The sequence below is a fragment of the Armigeres subalbatus genome, chromosome 3 (assembly GCF_024139115.2).
Source record: "Armigeres subalbatus isolate Guangzhou_Male chromosome 3, GZ_Asu_2, whole genome shotgun sequence".
In the NCBI taxonomy this organism is placed as follows: Eukaryota; Metazoa; Arthropoda; class Insecta; order Diptera; family Culicidae; genus Armigeres; species Armigeres subalbatus.
In genome coordinates this window covers 17,006,817-17,034,461 of record NC_085141.1, presented here as the reverse complement: position 1 = coordinate 17,034,461, position 27,645 = coordinate 17,006,817, and the positions used below count along the sequence as shown (strand labels likewise).

Here is a 27,645-nt window from a genome sequence, read left to right as displayed (position 1 = left end):
TTAATTGTGGACGCAATAGCGCCCGTGGCAAGTCTTTTGTCTATGATTTTTTCATCAAATGCTGTGTCTGGTTGTCTAAGGTTGGCACTGGTTTTGTTTTCTGCATCTGATAGTAAAAAAGAATTAAAGTGTCAAACATTTTATTTTTTGTGAGAATTTCCCCGCGTGCTGCGTCTGGTTGGCTAGTCACCGGACAGACAAACAGGACTATTATATTTATATATAAATATAATATGATAAAAAATGTCGATATGTGTAGTTATTTACTCGCTGCATGTGTGGTATTGATGGCGAAATAATATCGCAAGCGGTTATTCAGAGTTTCCGAGAAAGGTCGAGAATAAATTCATTAAATTTGCATAAACCCCATCATTGGAGACGAATTTTATTTTATCGTTTTGACATTATTTTCTTATATTTTTTTCCCAGTGTTGAATGGTTATGACTGGCTGAACAATGATTGAAATAAAAATCTTGTACAGTAATTAAGAAACTGTAGTTTGACAGATTGACTTGTTGATTAAGAGTCCAATTATGATTCATATTCAGCCATACGATTATTTATGTTTTGCATTGAGTAAGCCATAACTTACAAATCAAGGATGGCGCGGATGGCAACGTTACCGGCGGATGATCAAATGTCAGCAGTTCGAGACCCGAAAATTTTAAAATGATTATATGAAAATAGCAATTGCAATACATTTAATGGAGATCTTGATCATGTTACTCTCAATGCGTTATTATTTTCGAAGAATTTACATGTAGCCGGATTAAGGCTAAGTAAAATGCTTATTAAAGGTTTAACGAATCAGGTAATAAAGTTGTTTTTCAAAATGAGATGTTGTAGCTGTATAACTTCTCCAAAATTGTGTGAACAAAGCCTGAACAGAAGTTGCGATAAGAAATAGTACAGACATAATTCAACACAGTGCTGAACTGATTCATCACACTGATGTTAGTTAAACTAGTGAATGTTTGTTGAATGTTTTTAAAAGTATTCAACGATCAATAAATTAAGTGAAATACACTGGATTTTGTTTTTACACGATTTATATTTTCTCAATTTTCCACTCATCCTAAATGTTTAACGCATATCAATTATCATGTGATTTTTCTTTGATTTATCCTGGATTTTTTGAAACATGTTGCGAAGAGTTTGGTGGTAAATTGAAGTCACACGATAAAAAACACGAGCGAAAAAAAATCGTGTAAAAATAAAATCCTGTGTACTAGAAATTATAGCAAAAATTCTTTTTACGTCACATTCGGTTCACGTCCCCCCAATAAGTTACGTAAAAAGAGGGTTGAGTGTATTTAGAAGCCAAGTTGTAAGTTGATAAAATTTGAGCTTTTGAATATCAAACAAAAAACCAGAATACGGGTTTACGGAATATATAAAACAAACAAGTTTTACATTTTACTTCCACGGAAACTTCCGAAATTCTTATGATAGCGTTAGAATAGAAATTTTTGGGTTGTCCCGATTTCAATAAATAGGGTTGTAATAAAACCATTTTTTGTAAGAGAAATTTAGTGTGCACAGGCGTAAAGCTTTTCATACTTGGTTGATAAAGTAGATTTAGAACAAAAAGCTCGCCGAAAGCTTCGTTGAGTAGCCATTTAATTATAGCGTACAATTCTATAGCAAGCAATGAAAGCTTTAAATGAAAGCTTTAAAGCACAACCTAAAAGCTCCACAACCGAGCGAAATGAACTTTGCTTTTTATTTCGCACATACAAAAAAGGGACAAACAAAATACAAACTATTTACGTTTAGAGATGTCGTACAATCCCGATTAATCGATTAGTAACTAATCGATTACTCTCGATTCTTGTCGATCATTGAATCGATTAATCATTAGATAGTAAACGATTACCACAACGATGAATCAAAGTAATCGATTAATTTGCGACATCTCTATTTACGTTTTACTGGACTTTTCAGCCCCCTCATCTACCCCCTGCATTCCGAGGGACAGTCCCGCGTTTTCACCTTCGCGCTAGAAGTCCAACACACAACAAAATTCAGTTTCTAGGATGAGTTATTGACAAACTACTAAATGATCGAACTCAGATTATCAAATGATCGTACTTCAGTTTTAATCTGAATTGCTCAAGCTGCAGAGAACAATGTCGGTCAAAACAAGGTGAACCAGAGAACATCGTTCAAATGCAAATCTGACAACGAGACCTATTTTCTAAAAAAAAAATATTAGAAGATAGGACTCGTTGTCAGATTTGTAACCGTATTACAATTTGCCACAAGTTGGTCACTGTAAATATCTTTGAAGTAGAAGTGTAAGATACGAAAATATAAGGACTTTTTCTCATTAAACTAATAACATTCATTTAAGGATTTATTTTTTATTACCGTTTTACTTTATTCATTCAATGTAATAATGTTACCATTATAATTGTAATAATAATTTTAATATATAATAATTATAATTAATTAATATAATATAATGATATGATAATAAGTATTTACAGATTTCTTTATTTCGTCCACTATTTTCACTTGATTATTTTCCCATTTTTTATAGATGAATTCTTTTTGTTCTGGTTTTCCTCCCCTTCATTGCAGGTTTCCGTTCTTAATTCTTAGCCGTCCCTTTCCGCTTGTACGTTATTCGAGTACGTGGTTTCGAAGTTGTGTCTTCTAATGGCTAGGGCTTCCATTTTTTTTCAGATATTGAACTGTTTTATAAACCCATTAAATTTACAATGCCTCTGCTCTGCGATTAGATTCTGATTGTTTTTCTTTAATTTTATTTCATTTGGAGAAGCAGACATGAAACAACGGCAGCTGTTCCTTCCAATTATCTACACAAGTGTGTTTTAGATTACGACTCAAATTTTTGCATAACACAAACGAAAGGTTTTGTGAAGTTGCATTAAATAAAGGTTCCACTAGCAAAAGTAGAATAGAACGTGAAAAACTAATCGATAAGAATAAGTTAACAAATTCAATCTGTCTGTCTCTTGCTTAATAACTTAATTTGTATTCAAGGAGGATTTTCGTAAAGTTCGCGGAAGAATTGCAACAAAATTTCTGTGCCATTCTTAGTGAAATTATTCTTTGAGAATGATAACATAATCCTACAGCTTTCGATTATTTTTAAAGAAATAAACATTTGAACTATCAGCGCTTTTTCATGTTTTGTTAATTTCAATTTATTTTGAATCTTTGTTTCTGAAATATTCATGTTTATTTGAATGATGCTTGTTTACGTATTGCAATTTTCCTGTTTTCTAAATTTACCATTCGATCCAATTTTCCGCTGTATGGTTTCAATAACTCCGACTTTCTCCTAGAATCTACACATTTCTTGTTCTGCTTTTTTGTTGTTGTATAAAATTCACATTCCTAGCTATTTTCGTTAATTTTAAATCTAAATCAAACAATTTGATTGTTTTTTTATTTGTTTCATCGAACTCCGCCAAAGTTTTCGATCTTTTCCAGCTGTCCTCATTTGAGAAACACTGATGGATGGTGTTTGGCGGAAATATCGCGGATGAACGCGATCCAGAAAAGAACTTCAAAGAAACACAATTTAGCAGCAAATTTGGATGTTTGTTTACTCTACATACTGTTATGCGGTTATGATGTCGTTTTGCTGATTGATGATAATTTGCAAGGATTGTGGTTCCTCTTGTTTCTTTTCCAGTAAAGTCGCTTACTTTTTACAAATTGTAAAAATCAATGCTTCCTTTATAATTTTTTCTTGTGTGTTAAAAGTTCTGAATAAATATTTGTTTATTTTTCGTTTAATTCTGTTGTTCCATTAAATTCGGATATGCGTTTTGCGGTTTTCCTCTTCACTTCACATTGGTTTCCAAAACAAGCAGAGTATGCGTTCGGTTCGTGCAGAGTTTTCAACTGAGAGGAAATAATATTTACAAAAGATTTACACGGCCGACCGACGAGTCGATTGGCGAGAGAAATTCGATTAACTCTGTCTTTCCTGTCTTGTTATTATGTTGCCTTCCCAACACTGCAGAAGATCTGCTTGCTTCTGCGTTATTTTTTTTGTATTTGCTTTAAATATATTTGGTTGGTTTTGAGATCGATTCTTATGTAGTTCATAAACTTTATGCTTTTCATCATTATCGGCTGGATTTAATGCAATAATTATACATGAGTTAATTCTATTGTTTTGAGTTTCTAAAATCCTGTAATTTTCGCGTTTCTTAACTTGATTTTCAGCTAAAACAAGAGAAGACATGCTAATAAATAATCGCTATAGCTTAATAAAAACTTTGTAAAAAAAGAAAATTTACAGAAAACTTAAAATTTTCGCTACTTTCAATGATTTTATCACTATCTGCTAAATATTTGGCCTTTTTTCCTTTACTTGTGTTTGTGTATGTCTGTTTCAGTGTGTGTGTATATGCTTGTTGCTTTAATTCGGATGGGAATTTCTCCATGATTTTAAATTATTTACACTCAAGCTATTCCCGTTCAGTTGTTCGATTTCTAACATTTTGATTTTCCGTTCACGATAAGATCCCACATAATTTTGGATATTTTGATTATTTTTCTTTATGTGACGCTTGACGCGGAGGGAAAACACTCGGGGATTCTTCTATTACCAAAGGGAGATACACATATGTCTATCGCTAGCATTATTTACCTATAAGTACGTTAAAGTTTATCAAGTATGCCCTACATTCGCGCTTAGACTCGAACTATGTAGAAGTAAATGCAATTTTGGAGAAAAACTCATCTTTCATACAACTAAAACAGAAAAGTAGAAGGGCTTGTTCGGTTCTGCTAAGTAATCCTAATGTAAAAATGTGTTTATCCCTCTTTTTGTTACACTACTGGCTTAAAATCTACGCTATTTCACTTTATAATCATCGATATTATATTTAAAACTTGTTTCAACAGTCTTCTTATATTGATAGTTCAAAAGAAGGAAATAACTTATCCCTATCGGCTCAAGATAAAATATGTACAATTGGAACAGAAACCAAGGTTCAAAAATATATAAACAATTGTTTACAACTGAGGAAGTTGGATCGCAGTCAGAGATTTATAGAGTTAAGAGCTTACCTTAGAAAAAAGAAAATAGTACGAGCATCCATTCACGTAAAAAACTTGTATAACAAAGATAAAACAGAAGAGTTCATCTAGACATTCTTCCCATATTTGTTTCAAAATCACATTTTCGTCCCTTCGGATTGGACTTTTTTCATATTCTCGCATTTTTATTTGCGCTTTATTTTGTTTAGCTATTTTCGATTGCACTGACTTTTGACAGCTTAGGATCGCCGCCGCCTACCCGGATCGGTTCATAACCGGCCATTCCGTTCAATACTCCCACCGTTCGGTTTCCTCCATCAGTTCCGTTTTAACCTGAACCAGATCCTTGTCCTTCTCGGACCCCTCGCCCGCGTTTTCCCCACCCGCCGTCGACGCCACACTTACCGCGGATTCGTCTTTATCTTCCTGCACATCGTCGTCTCCCTGCTGCTGCTGATCGTCCAGCGATTGTTTCGAATGCGTCGATTTGGCATCGTCCTGTTCGTTATCACTTGCACCGGACGCAGCCGCTGCGACTGCCGCCGCTGCTGCAGCCATCGCTGCCACAAACCGCTGTTGCACCGATTGCACCCCATCGGACGGCATCATGCAAACGCCGTTGAGGAGATCGCCGTCCTTCTTCTCGCCGCCTGGAATGCCCGGATTCTTATCATCCTGCCAGTCCGGATTGACCCATTGTGGAGCAGCCGGTTTTCGTCGGTTTATTCGAGACATTGCACTCATGGCTTGGACCAGTGACAAACTTGCGACCGAATGATCATCGCCATCGCCTCCCCTCCGCGAACCACCGTCCACCGATTCCGAATCGCTCATATGACCGCTCTCACCATCTTCGTCGAACTCTTCATCACCTTCTCGCTTGACGGACGACGGCATCGACAGGTCCAAACCACTCATCTGTTCACTGACGGCTTTGTTCAGCGCTGCCAAATCTACGTCCCCGGGAAGGAACCCTCGCCCTATCAGGGCCGCGAGATTCGGATTGGCAGCAAAGTACGGCGGGTAGGGTAGCGGAACTCCACTCAGACCCATGCGTTCCTTCTGGATTTCCATCAACCGTTGGCTCAGTAACACTCGGAACTGAACCGGATCGAACGGAGCTCCGGATTGGTTTTCTCGCGATGGAATCGGTTCGCTGGGTTGTCCATGCGGCACTTGCTGTTTCAGTCGCATCCTATGGTTATGGAACCAATTGGTGATCGTTCGGGTGGAGAGACCAAGTTCCGTGGCCAGGAACTCGATGGTTTGTACATTCGGGTAGGGATCGAGAGCGAATGCCAATCGGAGCGCCTCCTTCTGCTCTTCGGAAAAGAGCACACGCTGTTTCTTGTTTGGAGGAGCGGCTCCCGAGCCAACCGATCCCGGACCGGGCGAGTTCGAGTGGTAGAACTCGGAGGTGTCGTTACTGCTGGTGTCGGAACTGTTGTCCTGCGCTCCTGGACCGGTGGACCTTCGTCGCTTGCTGGCTTCGCGGCGTTCGTTCTTGAGCATCTGCAGCCGTTCGACGTTGTTGGCATCGCTGAGCCACAGCTGCATGCGGATGAACGGTTCCCGACCCTTGATGCTGAGCATGTGCCAAGGCTTTGGTTTGGACAGCAGTTCAGAGACCGAACCCTGCGAGAGACCGAGAACGGCTTCTCCGAAAATCTGTAAGTGCGAGAGGAGAACGAGATGAGATGGATTAGTGATATGAAGCGAGGAATTTCAGTGTTGGGCTTACCTTTTGACCGATGTTGTTGGCGAGCAGCGCTTCTTTGATCTTGGTGGTGATTGTTTGAGTGTCCAAGTCCTGCGTTAGGGCAGCCATCTCGTAAACGGTGGGTGAGATATGCTGATGGAGGGCACCACGCATGGAGTTGACACCGGGAGGTGGACCTGGCTGATGGCTCGCAGGGGTAGACGTCTGTTGGGGCGAGTGAACGCCGAGCATTAGTGGTGGCTTCTTGTCCAGGCCGCTGCTGAGGGGACCGGACGTCTGCAGAGGAATGGCATGTTGCGGTGGAATGCCGGGAGGTGTCAGCAGCATTGTTTGAGGGGATGGCTGCTGTCGCTGGTTGGACTGCTGTTGCTGGAGCGATTGCGGCTGCGGGGGGATGGGAGACGGTTGTGCCGAGGGAGGTTGCTGCTGCTGTTGTTGTTGGCGAGCTGCGGCTTCTTGCTGGGCGTGATGCTGGGCTGCTGCCGCCGCTGCTGCCATCTGTTGATGGTGGAGCTGTTGTTGGTGCTGCTGGAGCTGTTGAGCTTGCGATGTGGGTGGCATCTGTTGCATTTGGGACATTTGTAGCTGCAGGAGCGTTTTTTGATCTTGCTGGAGTTTGTTGATGGAGTCACTCAGCATTTTGGGTAGCGGTGGCATCTGTTTTACCATCATTCCGGGGATTTGAGGCGATCCGCTGTAGTTGCCGGTTCGCATGAGTTTTTCTGGAGCGATCTTATACTGACTGGCGACCAGTTTGTGAACGGCATTGTCGTCTTCCAAAAACATTTTCATACGGATGAATGGTTCACGGCCTTTTTGGGTTAGCATGTGCCAGGGTTTGGGTCGCGCAAGGAGGTCGCTGACGGAGCCTTGCGATAGACCGAGAACCGATTCACCGAAGAGTCGCTGACTAATGGAGTATTGCGAGAGGGATTCCTTGACACGCCGAACGATGTCTTCCGTGTTGAGGTTGTTGTACATATCGAATTGCTGCTGAGTGATGGGCGGTAGAATGGCTTTCAGCGGTCGCTGCTGAGAGGAGTGATGTGGAGTTACTGGAGGTTGCGTGATGAGGGAGTTTGTGATGGAGGCCATCCGCTGCAGGGGACTAACGGTAACGGACATGTCTTCTGAAGGAGGAAGGACCGGTGGCAGGATACTGTTGCTGATGGGGCTTGGGGCGGATGAAGCAGTGGTGGTTGGTGTGCACGTTCCTGGCTCCGGTTTCGGCTTGACTAAGCTGAAGGCGCTGTGCTTCATTGCTTCGTCGACTTCCTTGTTGGCGGCATCGATTTCGCTCTCCAAGTCTGTCATCGATCCGTTGAGTTTGTTCGACGGTTGCTTTTCCTTCGGGAGCGATAGATCCTGAACAGATCCGTTGAGTCCGATCGGTTGATGTTGCTGCTGTTGGGCAGCTGCTGCATGCTGTTGAGCTTGCTGCTGTTGATGGAGGGCAAGGAAGTTGGGTAGGTTGGAGATATTTGGCATATTAGGAAGGCCTGCCCCCGAGGAAGCGTTTTGCTGCAGCTTGGCCAGCTCGCGATGGTAGGCTTCCAATGCCATGCGGATGTTGTCGTCCTGGAGACGTTCCATCGGAGGCATTCCACCGCCGAGGAAGTGAGGGAAAAGGAAACTGAACGGAGAGAAATTTTAGTAATCACGATCATAGATAAAAAGATTTTAAATAACCTACTTTGGAAACTCTCGCGGGCTCCGCATCAGTTTGGAGAATTCCTCCTGGTAGATTTTGGCAATCTTGTCCTGGGGAATGAATTCGTTGTTCCTCGCGCCAGCGCGTCGGTTCAGGTAATCTTTGGCGAATGGCGACTGGACGTCCCGATGGTGCGGCGACTTCGAGTCATTATCACTGTGCTGCGAATCGTCCAGGAGCGATTGCTGGAGTTGGAGCTGCTGGTGGTGCATCTGCTGAGACGGGTGCTGAGGAGTAACGAGATCCTGAGAATCGCGCTTGATCATCGATTGTGCCTCGGTCAGGATGTGATGGATACGGTCATCGTTCATATCCGAGCCCTCGGGTCGACCAAACGATGGCATTCCGGGCTCTGAACCTGCAATTAGTACAAATCTGTCATTTGGCAAAAAACGGAGCATCTAAGATCAGCATTTCGGGGGATTATTATGAACCGAACGAAATCCGACGCCAGACATTGCTCTTTGTAGACCTCTGGATTGCAAGTCCTTAGGCTGTGATCCCAAAAAAAAAATGAGATTCCGACCCACTGCACTCTGGTGGATTCGAGTGCATATGTGAAAAATCCGCCATGGTTGGGGGGCATCTCCAAGGGAATGGGCGTCGCTTTTTATCTCGCATCTTGCCTGTCTCTGTCTTTCGTCTCTTAGGTCGGCCCAGAAATGGATGAAAACCACTACTTGAAATCTACATTCTATACCAACGAGCATATCACCATCATCATCGTCGTCCTCATCATCGTTGCTGTTACTCTTGTCAGGGAGGAGGAGACGACCATCAAACCGAAACCGGAGGCTGGTCAGGAAGAGGCACCAGCAGCAGGAGCAATGGAGAATGTTGCAAGTAAAAAAAAAGCGAAGAGCCCGACGATGTGCAATCTCAAGTCCCGATCTATATTTATATGTTTCAGCTTTTATAAAATTTATATAAAACGACTTTACATCTCTTTTCTCTTTGGTCGCCGCCGCATCGCAGCACTTCGAACTGAAGCATGGTGAATGATGGCAATGGCGGATGACGCGCAAAAGGGCCACCGCCGCACAAACAACTGGATGCTTCGCTCGGCTGCTGAGGTACTTTTTTTTTCTTCCTTCGTCATCGCAGTCGCAGCAAGCCATCAAAGAGCCCCTGTGCAACAAAGCCCTCTAGTGGCACCCGCAAGAAGCGATAGCCAGCGGAAAAAAAAGTACGAGCGTGCGGAACTAATTGGCATTTAAAGGGGCAACCACGACGACGCTGTCACAAGGTGAAAAAGACACCTTTTGTGGAAAATTGCAATGCAATTTTCCTCACCCCCTGATTCCGGGTTCCTGTGCGCTAACTGGATGGGTGCTTTTCGGCACTAATGTAAACAAACCACGTTTGGCGAAAACGATTTGGTTGTCGTTAATTTTTACTCCCCAGCAACCCAAACCATCCGACGCGCGATGCCATGCAAGAGGTCGCTGTCAACGCTCCCGTTCCGGCCAATTTACCCCACGTCAAAAACCGATTTTCCGATGAATTAGGACCCACCGTGACATACAGACAGACAGCCCCGGCACGCTATGATCCCCAACGCCGTGTAGTCATCCATCGTGAAATGTCATCGCTCCGCGTTTATTCGAAAAATGAGTAGGCCTTGAGAGTCGCTATTAGCTCTTCCACTGCGGGCACAGCCCCATCAACCTCCATTCAGACCCCGACCGACCGAGATTGCTTTCGTGGAATCGATCTATTCGGGCCCCACTAATCGCACGGTGGGGTGTTTGTTCGAGCTGATTGGTTGGATTTATTCAGCTCTTGGTGGACAATTCAGGACGTGTTCGTAATTCGGTAATTTGTGCCGCCCACAGAAGACGCTAATGTGAAATGGTGAATTTGAATACATGAAAGACGAATTGGTTTGATCATCTATCTGTGCTTTTGATGTAGGAAATTATTTTTTTTTTCTCAAATTATTAACCGTTCTGCTCACTCAACAACCTGTCTGTGGCGCCGAGACGAAAGAACCGAATGTGCCGGATTGAATCGAAGGAAAATTTAGTCATTAGTGCACGCGATTGAGCGATAGAAGAATAGAGCGGTGATGATGATCGAATCACGCAACCCCGAAATGGACGCCGGTCAGCCGATCCGGCAGCCAAAGTTGTCATTAAACAGTAGCCGTCCGACCGACCGACCGGATTCAACTTCTGAGGAATCTTTGGGCCCTCCAATCTGCCCCAGCAAGCGACAGTTTGATTGGAAGATTGCGTTTTTTTTTGCTTCCTCAATTGATGCGTTCCGAATAATCGCACAAGTGGCTTCTTCTTCCATCGATTCGTGGCTTCGGGGTGGGAGTTTGAATGCGGTGATGCTTCATGTCAGGGCAACGAGATTCCGGTATTTCACTGTGGTGGAGGAGTGCGGGGTTGGCGTGAGGGCGATGCGATTGGGTGGACGAAGTGCGGTTTCTATTCAAAAGAATCTCGTGTTTTTCGCTCCCTGCTTGATGGTGGTTAGAGAAATGATTGAAGGACAATCTTATAGATTTACTCCGTTGGTTATGGGCAGAGAAGAGGCCGAGTGGGAGGAAGTAATTACTACAGATGTCTGTCATTTGTGGATGCTCTTTTTCCTCCGGTTGGATCTCGGCTATTGATCCGTAACCGAGCACTTTTTTAGTCTGCTTTATTCGTAGGCAGTTCGCTAGGGATGATTGTGATGCTGTAGGACTTGTTTTGTTTGTTGAGATTGGGTTCAAGTTGGCATCAGGATGTACGATTCGGCTGGTTTGCGAGGATGCCCTTTTCAATTCTTTTGATTGATTATGAATTCTCGAGCAATGAACACTATTGTTGATTGCCGAAAGCTTTGTCGTCAGAAAAAAAGATATACAATCGACTCTCTACATCTCGATGTTCCACATCTCGATATTTCTCCCTATATCGATGGTTTGCCAGTCCCTGCAATCCACATACATTAAGCTTTCTGCATCTTGATAACCGAAACAAAAATGATTTGACCGAAAGAGACATACGACAGAAAGGGATACAAAGCCGAATTGGTCATTTGGCCGAAATTAAAAAGGTCGTTTGGCCGAAAATATCGTCCGGCCAAAAAGGTCGTTTATCTGAAAAAGTCTGTTGACCGAATAAGTTATTTGGCCGTAATTGCCGTTTGGCCGAAATGGTCATTTAGTCGAATGTCGTTAATTAGTGAAAAGTAAGAAATGAGAAGTGAGGAATGAGAAATGAAAAGTGAAAATGCGAGAAGTGATACTAATGACATTTTCAGCCAAATGGTATTTACGGCCAAACAACCATTTCGATAAAATGGCATTTTTGGTCAATGACCTATTCGTCCAAATGATTTTATCAGTCAAATGACAGTTTTAACCAAATTCCGTTTTTTGCCAAACGATATTTTTGGCCATATGACCCGTTCGGCCAAATGGCCTTTTTTGCCAACTACCATTTTTTGCTTAACGGCATTTTCTACCAAATGGCCTATTTGGCGAAACCAATTTTTCAGCTATATGACCTGTTGCTAAACATTTTCGGCCAAATGGCCCTTACTGCCAAACATCATATTCGTTTTGCGTTTTCGGCCAAATAACCTTTTCGGGCAAACGACTTTTTCGGCCAAATGACCACTTCTGCCGAACGTTTTTTCAGCCATATGTGCTTCCTGCAAATGACTCTCGGCCTCATTAGTTGTGGTCTGGTGTTATTATTTTGCCAAATGGCATATTTGGCCAAACAACTTTTGGCCGAACGGCTCTTCTTCCATCGTTCTAAAGAATCGAATTGCATTTGGATTTAGTTGCTTCATTATACCCAACACAATGTCTCTCGCAGATACAAACCAATTTCTTCGATCAAAAGACTCCACAGCCATTGCCCAATTAATTGGCGCAAGCCGCGTGTCGGAAAGTAACATATTGCAGCACCCTGAATAACACGAGTGCCATCAACACCGATGCACAGCAGGCGACGTTGCACATTTTACCGAGAAAAAGATGCACCACTCGCCTCGAACTGGCCCGACCGTGCAACCAAAACAACCAATTCCCGCCAACCGAATGCACTGCCGGGAAAAGAAAATGTAACTCATTTTAATTAACGGCAATAATGTGAAAGGACAGATTTTTAATCTTTGATCTTATTTGCCATACTGTGCTACTGGGGACGACCGAATGTTTGCAAACCTCAGCAATGTGATCCCCGGCCTACCTCGATCGACCTGCCGGCATCAGGCCCCAGTCAGCCAAGTGTCAACGCAGAAGAAAACATTCCATTGTAAATACTTTTATCGCACGCCGCCGCGCGGTCGTCTTCGCCTCGTGTGACATTTGCGTCTCGCGCCCGTCTAACCACGTTTTTTTCGCGAACGCATGCTAGGGAAACAGTTTATTTATAACATTGATACAAAATTTATAATAGAGGCCTTCAATGTAGTAATGGCGTGCTCTTCGTATGTGAATGCCAATATCCAAGTAGTCGCCGCCGGTCCGCACTCAGCGCATCAGACGAGAGTGACATTTGATGTGTCACGCGGGATGATGCGACGGGGAGGACATATAAAATATCGAAAATAATTTGGCTAAGTGGCAAGAATCCGACTGCCGTGATTGTTTAGAACGGCGAAAGGCGCACACTTTCTCCGGCAGTAGTTGTAAATCTTCCCCTGAACAAGCAAGTGCTTCGTCACAGTTCTTGTTAGGCACGCATAAAACGGGTCTATTAGGACGCTCCTGCTCGCTCGATACGCACATTTCAATAAAAACAAGATTATAAATATATTGTCACATTTGCGTTTCGATGTCAATTTCGTGTCTCGGTGGCACCGTTCCAGGCGCTTTGTACGAGCGCTTCTGAGGAGTCGGTGTCGTCTTGCACTTTCCTATCCCCCGCCTACTTGGATCATTCTGCTTCACGTCCGCGGATGACAGCTCCGTCGAAGAGTCACCGCCGTTTGCGCCGCTCGCAGTCGAATTAATTATTCCCAACATGCATTCATAAGTTCGATTTTGTCTGTTTTTGCTCGCTCGCTATGAAGCGATCCGTTTGTTCGCTCGCCGTCTCGCCACATCAGGAAAATTCGATATTAATTTTCCGAATTTCGTATGCTTTTTCCGTTGCGCTGCGTCTTATAGCCCGTTTGTGCGTCAGGTTAATAACATTTCGATGAAATCGGTCCTTGGATCGGAGCATCATCAGTAACAGCAGTGGTAAATATTCGCACTAATTAAAATCGAAATCGCGATCGTGTCAACGAACGGCTGACGGACGAGTGTCGTTCCCCTCACCTGTCAAAACAGGGATCACAAGCGCGCGGCGTGGCTCTGAAATATGACGTACACTAGCGCCATTGGCACACTCCATAAATCATAATCCACGCTTTTTCGCAGGAACGCCAACTTTCAAAGAGCACGCTGCTACGCACTTTTCTGTGATGTAACAATAATTGATTACATGGCATTAATCATTGATTAGGGCAAAGTGCGGATTCCATCGACAACGACCTGGAAGACCGTTGTTTACATTTCAATAAACGTTGACAGGGGACATGAAAAATCAAATAAATTCCACCCCGCACGGTCACGGGTATTAAAACAAATATTGAGAATATTTCATCTTGCCTGCGGCGAACGTCGATTCCGTCAATTTTTGCGCGCATCAAGAGGGTGACATTCCTACCCCTCGGATCCCGCAAAGCCGAAGAACAAAATAAATAACGTGTATCCCGCGATATTTATAACTTCCTGTCGCCCCTCCCCAGGATTCGCCTTCGCTTTATTAGATTGCATCTAAGATACTTTCCCGAATTTCCCGAGCATTTTACTGCCGATGAAAGGCGAATATTAGCATATATGATCGCAAACGTACGCACTGTCAGTGAACCGAGTTCGGGAAAATTTTCCGGGCCAAAGGTGCATTACTTTATGGGCCCCCTTGCTATAGGAACGTCGCAGCTCTCCGTTCTGTTCTTCGGCGTGGCAGAGGAGGGGGGCAAAAAACTTTGAGGTAATAAACAGCCCGCTCGGTACAAGATTAATAATAATATTCGCGTTCCTACACCTCGTCGCGACAGGGGGGGAGGGAGTAGACAATATCAAAGAAAGTGGATAAATATGATAAATAGAAATGAGGAGAAATTTAATTCGGTTCGGCTGCGTTTTCACTCTTAGGGGGGTCGAATTGCGGGAAATCCTCGCAAAGCCTTGTTGTCAATACAAAATTTATGAGATTTTTCCCATCGGTGTGCAATAAATTCCTTCGAGATGACAGGTGGAGGATTTCCGGGCGCCCAAAATCACTCATTGTCTTATTGTCACGCGGATCGCTCCCCTCAAGGGGCGCATAAATCCATGCAGATCCGCCCAATTACCATAACTCGGTGCGCGGATCCGGGCATTCCCAAGTGCGAGTCGAAGAATTCGGTGCGTGCGATTCGGAAGATTCCGACGTGTCACCCCTCTGCCAATTTCGGGTCGCTAATTAAAGTGAAGCGCCACCTCGCGTCACTAATCCCAGCAAGCGGGACCGGCATCGCACTTAAGCGGGGCATTTAATTGCAACCGACATTCGATTCGAGCCATTGCCAGCTGCTGGTGCAACTGCAGCCGAAATCAGTTTTAATTATTACAAAATTCTAAATTATTTCATCATCGCTATAATTAAAGCCAGCTGATTGCCTGCTCCTAATGACGCCCCATTATTAATGGCAGGAGCACGTTCTCGCACCTCGTTGTCACCAAATTTGCAAATTTTGAATAAATTCTGACTGCGTCGAGGCACTGGCCAGCGATGACCGGCCTATTAGATGCAGGGCGGCCGAGGAGCGGCCAGCAATAAAAATAATTTAGTAATAATCACAATCCGTACCTCTCGCTGTCGGCGATGCATTACTTTCACTGTGTGCGAAAAACGGAAACCTACGATAAAACTTAATGAGGTGTCAATTCGAAATGATCATTGCATTTCAAAAATTTACAATTTATATAAATATAATCCTCATTCAACTGCCGAACCGCCGGCGAACCGATTGAATGAGTGAGAAAGCAAGCGACGGGCGCGTCCCGAATGACTGACAACTCGTCACAAATTTTGACAGCTGAAATAGATTCCGGTCCGAATTCACATAGCCATTCGCCATTCGGAGTAGACCACCATCTTCGATCGTAGGACGCATCTCATTAAATTCTGCAAACGAAGCGCCCACTTCTGGATCGGTTACTTGCTGGTGCGACTCGTGTGACGGGCCTGTCAATTGGTGAGTAATAATTACACAATTTCACCTCCAGCATCGCGGTACCCCTCGGGCGAACTTTATAGCGATTCGATTGGTATCGCGAGGAGGAAAATGATTTTTTAACGATTTGTTAATTAAATGAGGACTACGTTCGCAGGCGCCGCCGTTGCCGCCGCCGGTCACAGTCGAAGGCTGATCCGTTCGAACACGGGCACGTGTTCAAACATCAATCAATATGGCGAAGCGCAAAGATTTAAAATCGGTCGCCGTTGGCGACGCAGACGCCCAATTCAATCTCGTCGACGCCGCCGCCGCCGCACCACAACAACAAATGGCTTGTCATTTTTCTTCCATCCGGTTTGATTCTTTGCTGTTCGCGGTCGCAGCAAGATGAAGAGCCCGCGGGTGTATTAATAGCAAATAAATCTGCTCTCCGTTGTGGTGGTGCCGGCCACGACCAGCGATGCCAATAGAAGGCGGCGCGTACATTCTGACAGTTCGGCGGCGCGGTTATTATCGATGAAGAGAGCGAATGGATGGGGAAGCCGGCGGCGGGTTCGATGGCTCGCGGCCTTCTTGGATGTAATGATGAACATTTTTCTGTTCGCCGTCGATAATTATGTTTGACGAGTCAATCAGAGTGCGGTGATTTGCTTGTAATTTATTTGGCATTGGCGATGAGAAGTGAGGGGAAGAGTGCTCCAATCAACTTTTTAAAAAGGCTGATTAGATGGAAGTGAAATCTGTTGCATGGGTACGTCGATCCAGCAGAACACCAATGAGCTAATCAGGAGTTGACAGGGCTTCCAATAAGGGGAGGGACAGTTCCTAATCAGCCCATAATCCGAGCGCGACCGATCAGTTATCGCGCGGGAAAATGATCCGATTCCGTTACTGAGGCCCATTAGCTGGACTCTACCGTGGCTCGCGCTAACGCAACCCGCACATTACACTTTCTTGTGCTTCGCGTACCCTCCTACCACGTGCTCGTCGGTCGGTAAGTATTTAAATATGAAAACAACCACCACCGGTGACGATGACGACAACGGCGGCGAGTGATGTACAGGCGGCAACTGTTTGTCTGGCTTTGTCTGCCTTCTGTTATGAGCGGGCAAGCACGTTAGCATCAACCGCGAGGTCCGAAAGTCGTTGTGAATAAATAAACAATAACAACAACAACAGTAGCAAATAAAACAACAATCGCGTGTCAGTCGGCGATGAGCTGACCAGCCATCGTGAATCGCAGATGATGGCCTTGGTTTCCATTCGGAGGAGATTCCCCCGTTTGGGGGCTACTCTGATTATCGGAAATCGCCCCGCAAGATGGCGTCCATTGGAGTGTTGTTCGTCTTTTAATTAGACTACTATGGTTTACATTGACATGTGACGTGTGGTGATTTGATGGAATGATTAAATGCTTTTGAGCACCGCCGTTATCGCGCTGAGCTTGTCAAACCGGAGGGGACCTTGTTTGGTTATTGGCCCCCACTAGTTAAGAAAGCAAATAATAATCGCAGCGCGATTTAATTTTATGCCATCGTCGCACACCACACAGACTTCTGCAGTGCCATAAAGCATAATTACAACTAGCGAAAGAAACGATAGCCGATTGGTCATAAATCATAACCACCCGGAGCCGCTACCTCCGCTGCTGCCGGTGCCCCCACCTCAAATGGGAGGCAAACGGTTCTGGCTACCGGTTGCAGCCGTAAATAAATTGGGAATAATGAGGACAATAAACAAATTAATAATCATTTTGCTGGGACTTTCCGTCTCCCTTTCTGGCGAAATCCAGCTTTGTATACGCCATTCGATATCTACATGTGAGACGGCGGAAACCTCGATTCTTGGGGGCGTGTTTGTTTTCCTAGCCCGGCAGAAGCACTTATTAATGCATGCAAATTGTTCGCTAAAAACTATATCGCCCAGTTCCTATTCTTCGGGGCAGTATTTCAAGTATTATTGCACATTTATGGAAATTATTTATTGCACAAAACTGTTGGTGGCGGCAGCAGCAGTACTACTGGAAACAGGGAACGGATCAAGTTTCCTTCAAGTTTTTGTCGCTGGAAAATTAATTTATTAACAAGTGCAGAGCGGTTTCTCCACAATCCGCCCGGACGAGAGCGAATCGAACCCTGTCACGCATTTCTTCCGGTTGGAAAGATGGAACACTGCAGTTTCTTCCTTCGTTCAAGACGAAGGAAGCCCTAGGGAAAGTTTTCTCCAACAATCCGTGCTTTGTCACATTTTCCATCGTTTTCCGATCCGGTTGCACTTTTCCGGTTCCTGGGGCGCATAATGAAAAATTCCAGGTGCATCGCACACGCATCATCCGCACTGTCCTATCCCTCTCCCCTAACGGGAACGAGGCAAACTTTTAATTAGTGCCCCCTCAAGGCGAGGAAGTCTTAGCAAGCCGTTTCGCAACGGCTCCTTGATTGAGTTAGGTTCCTCCCATTGCAGCTGTTATTTCGCAAAGATCAACTGCCCTTTCACTCTCCGGCTGCCATTCCCTCCCAAGAACCGAAAATAATTACACATTAGCACTGATCTTTAATCTAATTAATACATTCTTCGCCGCGCCGCGACTATGTGACTACAATTCGCTTGCAACACAACGCGGACGATGTTCGGTTCTAAAATTAGGCTCCCATCGCTACCAAGGAGGTTCCCTACCATTTGTTCTCGCGCCCACCATGCAGAACTGATGCGACGTCGACGTCGCGAAGTGGCGGAAAACCGGCCCGAGAGAGGGCCGAGCGCGTGTCGTAAATAATGTCATCCGAACAAACAAACTCCCCCTTCGTTGCACTGACTGACTGAAACGGCGGCGGCGGCGGCAACGAAACGGGAATCGAAATTTGCGATTTGTGGATGAGCTTCTGAGCCAAACCAAACACACCCATTGGTCACCGATAATTTAATCACGAGCGCTATTTTGCAACAATCTAGCGCAAGCCAGCACACGGGCTAGCTATCCGAGGTAGGTAAATGTCACTTTGACATTTGATGCTCGATGGTTGCGACCGATTTGGTCGAGCGAGAACTGTTTTGGGGCGAAGTCGTTTTCCTTGATCGTCACATTCTTAACCTAAATATGGGCCTAAGTTTCGTGTTTTTTTTTCTTTGGCATCGTTAGCCGGGGGGAGGGAGTTGGGAAAACCGGAAACAAGTTCGACAGTGTTTAAAATAAATACTTATTTTTTGATTGGTTGGAAGGGAGACGGTTGGTGGTCCGAGGTGAGGAAAGTTTCAAAGTCATTCGAGTTCGGAAAAGAAAAATCAATTCTTTTCCGGTTCGTGTCCCAATGCCGTAATCGATTGGCCGATTTTGCATCTCCCATTTTAATGTGGGTTAATGGGGGGAAGAGCTTAGGAATGGTAGCGTCAAATTCCACCTGCAGACATTTATATGAATCTGAAGTTATGGCGATTCAGGCGAACAATTTGAGTATAATGTGATTACATTATAAGACATTGTGCGCAAATGTGTTCGATGATTCCTAAATCCCTTGAGATTGTTACAAACTGGTATCCATTTCTACAAGCAGCAGTAACCGTCATGTAGGATTATTTAGAATAAAATTTTTATCGCAATTTTTGGAAGTCTTCAAGATGTTTGCCTATCATAACTTTATACTTCGAACTCCAATAATAAACCTCTTTTGCTTCGCAGAATTCTGAAAAGTATTCCACAGTAATCCACACGTTTATTACAATTGGATTTAGAATTCCCTATCATTGTTTATTTATATCGATTGAAAATATTTTATGGCATTTCATTAATAAATGATTGACCTTTCCCGTCAAAATTTGAAGAATCGGAACGGGAACAGTAACCTGTGTGGCATGGACAGACCTATAACATGAACACGCCTAACATTTCTCTGTTTCTCAGCCACATAACAGATCATAGCACCCATCGTATAAGATACACATTTGGAGTCAGTCAATCTCAGTCAATCATCCTCACAAGAAGAATGATGGTATTGTGGATCGGATTGATCAAAATTCTGAGTAATGGGATGCACGCATTTGAGAGTTTCTTCTTTTGCATTTGTGGGACACCCGCACGAAGAATGGTGTTTTTATGGATCGGATTAATCAAGTGGGACACCCAGATTCAAGCGTTTCTTCTTTGTGTTGGTGGGATGTCCACAAAAAGAATGGTGTTTTTGTGAATCTGATTGATCACAATTTTGCGTCGTGAGACTTTCGCATTCTAGAGTTTCTTCATTACATTACATTAGTGGAGACGAATGGATCACAATTCTGCGTGGTAGGACGTTCGCATTCAAGAGTAACTTTCTTTGTGTTCGTGGGGCGCCCGCAAAAAGAATGGTTTTGTTGCGGATTCAATTGATCACAATTTTGCGAAATGGGACACCCAAATTCAGGTGTTTCTTCCTTTGTGTTGATGGAACACAATTCTGTGTGGTGGGACACCCGCATTCAAGAATTTTCCTCCTCCACGTTGTTATTGTGGTTTGTGGATCCGATGTTGTTCCTTTCTCTGCGTTAGTAAGACGCTCGTAAAAAGAATGATGTAATTGTTGGAAGGATTGATCACAATTCTGCGTGGTGGACTTCCCGCATTCAAGAGTCTCTTCCTCTGCGTTGGTGAGAGCAAGAAGAATGGTGTTATTGTGGATCTGATGCATCCCAATTCTGCGGAGTAGGACACCCGCATTGAAGAGTTTCTTCATCTAGATTGATGTGACACTCATAAGAAGAATGGTGCGAATGTGGATTGGATTGATCGCAATTCTTTGGGATGCCTGAATTCAAGAGTTTTCCTCTTCTAAGCTGATGGGACGCTAGTAAGAAGAATGGTGTTATTGTGGATCTGATGGATAACAATTCTGCGCGGTGGAACGTCCGCATTCAAGAGTTTCTTCCTCTGCGCTGGTGGGACGTCTACAAGAAGATTGGTGGTATTGTGAGACGAATGGATCACAACTCTGCGTGGTGAGACGCCCACGATCAAGTGTTTCTTTTTCTGTATTTGAGGGACACCCGCAAGAAGAATAATGTTATTGTGGATCAGCTTGATCCAAATTTAGAGAGGTAGGACACCCACATTCAAGAGTATATGCTTGGGGTTGGTAAGGCGCCTGCATTCAAGAGCTTGTTTCTCTGCATTGGTGGGACGCTCGCAAGGTAAATGGTGTTATTGTGGACCACAATGATCACAATTCTGCGTAATGAGACGCCCGAATGTGATAGTTTTTTTCCGTAAACATTTTTTTGAATCCCCAAAAGGAGTATGACATTCTTGTTGCTTAGAAAGAACACAAATGCTCGAGAAGTTTAGTTTTATTAATGTGTTTTTTCTTCTTGCAGAGTACATAAGGCCAACTCAGCAGTGAATTTATAACAAATTATTTTGGCGTAATCAAGTACTGATTTTGGCAAATAGAGTGACTCAAATGCAGTTGACCTCTATGAAATATTAAATTTTAATAACGACACTCCACAATCGCTTGAGGAAAAGTTGATCATCATCATTTAACGGTTCAGACACTTTTCCAACCAAATGTCCACCCAATTCCAGTGTTACTAAATTACAATACTCGATCCGTCCCATATTCCGCAGCTCGAGACATTAACGGCCGAGACACTCTCCGAAAGCAATAACATGCGTTCCAATTACGGGTGGGCGTTGTTTGATCGCCATTTGTCTGCTCCCACCAACCGCAACGTGTGTGTCAAACATCAAACAACAAACGACTGCCGTCTCCGTCGTCCTTGGCGGCTTTAAACGCTTTATACATTTCCGTTTGATTTAGGCTAATGTTCACGGCATCGTGACAAAATGAAAATCACCATCACTGTCCGCGGCGAAAGTGTCGTATATTTGGCGATGCGTCCCGAATCCGGAGCATCGGACTTGTGCGGAGGTCACCGCCGTCGTCGTCGTCGTCGCGTGAAACACCTACACACGTCTTCCAGCAACCGGCCCGGCAGCTCTTCATTGTCATCGTCGTGGTGGTTGAAAGGAAGAGGAGGATCCACTCTCGTTTTCATCATTCGCTATTATTAAAGCACCGCGACAATAATCGTCCGGTTTGATTCATGGATCGCTTTTGTCGCAAAGATTCACTAAATAGGGTAGATCGTTCTTACATTTGCAGTTCTTCAATATGCAACTCTTGACAAGAATTTCGATTTGAATTATCGAAACGAACGTTACAAAGTTGTTCCATCAGCATCATAAACAAATCCTGCAATACACTCATAGATGCATGCTTCAAAATCCACAGCATGCAAAGAAAGGTCTTAGTTAATTTGCATGTTGAATCGCCCATCGATTACGATAGTTGTAAACTTTTCCAAGCTAGAGACAATAAACGCGTCAAAGTTGAAAAACGGCTATCATAATAGCTTTTTGATGACACAAATATCAAAAAATATTTTATCTAAACAATCGATAATTATTTTTTTCATTTTAAAATTGGATTCTACTGAGTTTCACCTGAAGTGAATTACATTTGCCATAGGCCAACATTACATCCCGAAACACTAAGGGTCTGTTCACAAATTACGTAACGCTTCTGGGGGGAGGGGGGAGGTCCAACTTGCGTTATACTTTGTTACACTAAAAGGTGGGGGAGGGGGTGGGTACTACCAAATGTTATGCATAACGCGAATAAAAATTTATTTGAATGTCTTTTTTTAATAACTGATTGAAGTAATTGCTGTTTATCGTTATCGTATGTTAGTCATTATCGAAATCAAGCATGCTGACATAGCGGGACTGATATGCGTAAAAATACCAAGCGAATGTTGTATTTCTCGACACCACAGCTCCGCAAAAACATGTAAATGGTTATGATCCCAAATTCTATATTCGTTTCTACTAGCTGCATTGTTGATATCCTTGATTTTTGATCATGTGCCGTCCCTATTCTAAACAGAGTTCAAAAAATACCAAAACCCCAATGGTTCAAGGAAGGAAAAAAAATCTGCCTTCAAAATTTTCACAGTTACGCGTTACATGGGGGAGGGAGGGGGTGCCAAAAATGTTACTTTTTGTTACGAAGGGGAGGGAGGGGGTCAAAAACTCGGATTTTTGCGTTACGTAATTTGTGAACAGACCCTAACTGCTGAATCCATCATTGACGAAAATCAACTTATTTTATTATTGATCCGGACGGCCATCTTTGAACCCTGGCTCTGGTAGGGCCGGCACCTGACGCCGGAGGTTCGCCGATGCTGAGACGGATCGCGCGCGCGATGGATGAGGGATGATGATGGGGCCGCCTCACAACAAAGAAAGAGAGGTTATGAGTAATTGGTCATAATTCGAGTGCCCTCCGGGGGGAAAGAATGTGCTCTTTATTTTTGCTGGTTTTACATCGTAACCGGTTCTCCGCATAGTCCGCCCTGCGCGATCCATTGAAGGGGAAACAAATGCGGAATGATTAATCAGAGCGCGGGAAAGAGGAAAAAAAGGCCACTTCCCGTATGTCGAATGTGAGCTCTACCACGGGGTTTAATAAAAATCAAATAAATCCAATTTCGGGGGAAGCAAATTTTCATTGAGCTTGAAAATTGTTTGATCGTTTCGGGGATTCGTTTCTCGGATGGAAAAATAATAAATTTTAGTCTTTTTTCGGCGGCCATGATTGAGGTAGGGAGGCGTAAATCAAAGGGCAATTGATGAGAGCTCCGTGCCGATAAATGAGGGATAGGACATAGGATGATTTATTATCGTGCAATTAACTCCTGGACTGGAGCCAGACTAAACTGTTCGACCTCTGTCATCTCCTTCTCTTTCGCCATTCACAGACGACCGTCTCTTCAGAAGCGAAACCGACGAGTGATGTCTTCATTTTAGAGAGGAGGTTAAATGCCAAAGTGACTATCCGCCCGCGTTGACAGAAAGAAGGGGGATAGGAAACATCATCGTCATTATGAAAATGACACTAGGAAGTGCTCTCCAGCGGTAACCTTGATTCCCTCTGTGTGTTTGTATTCGGGAAAGTGGAACGAGGCTACTGACCGGTCCGAAAAAGGAGCAACTTTTTAAACTGCTGCCATCGAGAAGTGAGCAGCCAGCCGGTGGAGGATGGGGCACTGACCTTCCTGTGTCGTACAACTTTTGGTGTGTGTACATCTTTATCTGCTCGCTGAGACCAACATGCGGAGGGGGGGATTGGAAGCGGCTTTCAGCAGAGGCGATAGTTTGTAACGGGAAGAGTATAATACCAAGAGGTCGAAGGGTTTAAGCCACTATCGTAAATCGTTCTACAAGTCAGTGATGAGGGGGTAGGAATTTCGACTCGTAATTACACCTCGTTCTGGCGCTGTCCGGAACCCGGAAAAATTATCGAACGCAATTAATTTTGAATTATCGGAAGATAAATTCTGAACTTTTCAAGAGCTAACCCCGGCTTAAGAGGTTGAACTATTACTGCAATTAACGACCGAATCGGTCCCCATTACCAAGTGAGGACCCGGTACAGTCGAACAAATCGATGAATCTATCCGCTCTGTGGGCCACGCTGGAGTTTTATTTCCCCCCAATGGTTACCCGTGCCTAATCGGATTAAACTAGTTTGACAGATGGTTGCCTCTCTAGGGTAGATGCAAAATGGCGATGTGCTGCATGATGGCCGTCACAGCGTAAGATAAATGACGAATTCGCGCAATTATTATGTGATCTTGTCATGTCGCTTCTACTCGCTGGCTTTATCGTGCTTTCGCTCCATTCATAGATCGTTTTACCTCAATCAAAAGCTTGCCACATAATGACTGCGCAGCTACTATCCGGATGGCATCGGGTGGTGGAGGTGGAAAAATTCAAATAAAAGACATTGAATACGCTGCTGGCAGCACTGCAGCAGGGTGGAAAGGTAATACGCTTGGGAATTGCTTGCTGCGCTGAGCTCGTTCAAACCAGTTGGCAGCTATTGTTCTGCTGTCATTCGATTGAACATCGGTTACCACGGCAACAGAGTAGCAACGGCATATTGCATCCACCACCGTGGAGATGGACAACATGGCGAGAAGCAGCAAGCCACGGGCTGTCAGGGCTGCCAACAATGAACTGGAACGGAGAGATGACGAGAGACGCGAACAGTAATGATAGTAATCTGATTATGAAAATTTTTCTCGTTTTTCTTTCGGTTTAAAGTTCTGCCCCAGCTTTGGGATCGGGTATGGTGCGGTGGCTATCATGATGAACTGGTTTCTCAGGTTGTTTTTGCATCAATGTGGAGCGAATTTGCTCTTAGATTTTCCATAGCGATTGTTTGACTTTCCAACGTATCAACCACTTCTGACAATGAAGATTTTCTGATCTGCTTGCAGCGTAAAAGTTATTAAAAACTTTTTAATATCTTCGGTTGTGAATGTCTGTCGCACACGCCGAATGATTGCTGATGAGCTGACAATGTGAACGCTTCCGGGGGGATAGGAAACGGCAAATGTCAAATTCATTCCTGCGATTTCAGGGGTGGGATGTGAGTTTTTGTGATTCTTTCCTATGCGGTACCCATGTCGTCATTAAAATTCTGATACATTCGCATTAATTTTCTGCTTCTGAAGCTTAAGACTCTCCCAAACTCCCGTCGAACGGTTTCGGAAGAGGGAGGGCATCACATGGAGAGAATAAAAATATTTACTAATCATTAAACGACTCGTTAGAGCTGCAGACGAGTCAGCCTTTTTCTTGTCGACTAGGGGCAGGACACCACACACGTCTTAAGCGATTCATTTGGTATGCAGTGCCGAGACGGCGACGGACGGGAATGATTCGTACTTTTTCGAAATTTTTACCCCTTTTATTCGGGGGAAAGTAATTAGATTCTCCCGTTTCGAACTGTTTTCATTGCGCGCAGGGGTGTGAGCGTGCACAAACACTCGCACTCGCTCCCGTCAATTAATTGATGGCCTGCACCGATGGAACCGGAACCCGAGACGAACGTAGCAAAAGTTTTTAATCTCGCAACGATCCGAAGGCGGCGTGAAATCAGCTTTTTCCGAAATTTCGGTATCGCGTTCTTCGAGTTGAGCTCATTTTCATATGTAAACACTTGGAGGGAGGCGTCTCGAAGGAAAATGTTTGAGTTTTTATTCCGAACGAGTTGACTGGGGGATAGGAAACAAGTTTAATGAGCGGATTAGGGGTAATCGATTTTTTGCGCTTCGCGAACGGTAGAGAAAAGTAGCGAAGGATTCCAAAACCGTCTTGATTGCGCTATAAATTGCCTTTATCTATAATTTATTCAAGACAATAATTATCGCTCCTTGAAAAAGAAGACTAGACAGCGACGAGCGGCAGCACATGTGAATTTGCGGTTCTTTCCTTTGTTTTCGTGAATAATAGATAAGTTTGATTGTAGTCTATGTTCAACACAAAAGGATTTACCCTTCCTTCTCCGACGTAATCTTCGTTCTGTTTACGTTCAATGGTGAATATTTAATCGCAAGAAGGTGTGAAAGTGGTGCAAGGCTAATTTTTGCTCGGTCGGTTAATTTGACAGCTCTATCCTGACGGCTGTCATTCCCAAAAAAGCCGCATTTAATCGGACGAACTATTAATCATTCGACGTCGGTTTGAAAGTCATCAAACGAAGTGGGAGCGAGTAATTGTTTGAATCGGAAATCCGATCAAAGCAACCGTTCAATAATTACCCACGCAAACAACAATGGATTTCGTTCGTGGTGAAAAAGTGACATTTACAATGGGTAGGAGGAACAACGCCACTTGTTTTCAAACTGTTATTATGGTTGTTTCGCCCTCGCTTCGGAAATGTCGACGACCGACGATGATGATGGACCCAACGACGCGGAACCGATTTTTATGATTAATCAAAGACTTCTCTCCATCGGTCGTCTGCGGATTCCCGCCTGGATTGATGTTTCTGACGACCGCGTTGGCGTGGGAAGAGTTACCGGGCGTAGGAAAACAATGCAATTTTAATTATGAATCAATAGCTGTTCCGGTTCGGTTGCCAGTCGAGATTTTTCCGTTCTACACAATCCCACCAAACGAACCTGGGGAAGGGGTTCTTTTTTTACACCGACCCAGGCCTGGAATATGATGATTGCCCTTTCAAGTCGTACACGGGCGCATTCTCGCACAAAGTCAAGTGGTGAGCATTTTTGATTCTTTTGAGCAGTGGGATCAAAGTCGTTGGAAACACTTCCGAGTGGATTGCTTCGGCTGTTTGGAGGTTTTGCTGCAGTCGGCGAAGCAAGTAGCAATCAAAAGCACACCGAGTGACTCTTAGTCACTCATTAGTCTCTGTTTCTACTCGGGAGGAAAATCTGCCAATTTGGTAAATTTTCAATATTAATCTTTCGCCGGTCGGAGTCTGTGCAGCGCATCCAGTGCAATTGAAGGTTCTTCGATGAAAGATAAATACCAGAAACCCTTTTCCATACACGAGAGCAGCGAATTTCTCAAGCCGGTAAAAAACTGCAACGTTCGCCGAGCGGAGAAGGATCTGTTTGAATAGCATCGCCGTAATGCGCGAAGACTACCGTCATATCGGATCGCTTTTTTCCCGGATGGAAGAAGCCGAGGGGATAGAAGAGAGTGTACCGACAGAAAAGCTACTTTGTAGTGAGATGCCCCTCAAACCAGCATAGGCACGCCCGCGACTATCGTCTTCTCCGTCCGGGCCGAGCAGCAAACTTTTTTAATAAAATATTATTTATGCTTCCGAGGGCGCATTCTGAGCTTGCACACAGGAACGACGAAATGCAATCACTCCTGCGCCCCTCGGTTGAACGGGCGCCGAGGGGCTACTGCGAGACGGCGAAACGAGGGGTATATCATTGAGCGTCGAATATTAAAATCGTCTTTCGGAATAGTTGGCCTATAGGCCGCCATGATGTGAGTGCAGGTGCGAAACGAACAAAAAATGGCAAATTTTTAATTGCAGCCAGTTTACTTTGTTTTTCATTTTTCGGCAGGGGTCGGACGAACCAATTGTTTCGGCGGTCGTTCCCCGG

At 44.2% G+C, this 27,645-nt stretch overlaps 1 protein-coding gene across 7 annotated transcripts in view; it reads right to left on the bottom strand.

Moving 5' to 3' along the window:
- Nucleotides 1–2,356: 2,356 nt before the first annotated feature.
- Nucleotides 2,357–27,645, bottom strand: part of LOC134223105 (homeobox protein cut) — a 716,360-nt gene continuing 691,071 nt past the window's right edge. For 4 of the 7 annotated variants that reach the window (XM_062702236.1, XM_062702238.1, XM_062702239.1 and 1 more), the window contains 3 exons: nucleotides 8,440–8,815; nucleotides 6,768–8,379; nucleotides 2,357–6,694 (listed from right to left, as the gene is read on the bottom strand). In XM_062702236.1, the coding sequence (XP_062558220.1) occupies nucleotides 5,315–6,694; nucleotides 6,768–8,379; nucleotides 8,440–8,815 (3,368 nt within the window). In that variant the 3' untranslated portion in view covers nucleotides 2,357–5,314. The remainder of the gene's footprint in view (nucleotides 6,695–6,767; nucleotides 8,380–8,439; nucleotides 8,816–27,645) is intronic. The other 3 variants (XM_062702237.1, XM_062702240.1, XM_062702242.1) reach the window with 1 other exon arrangement.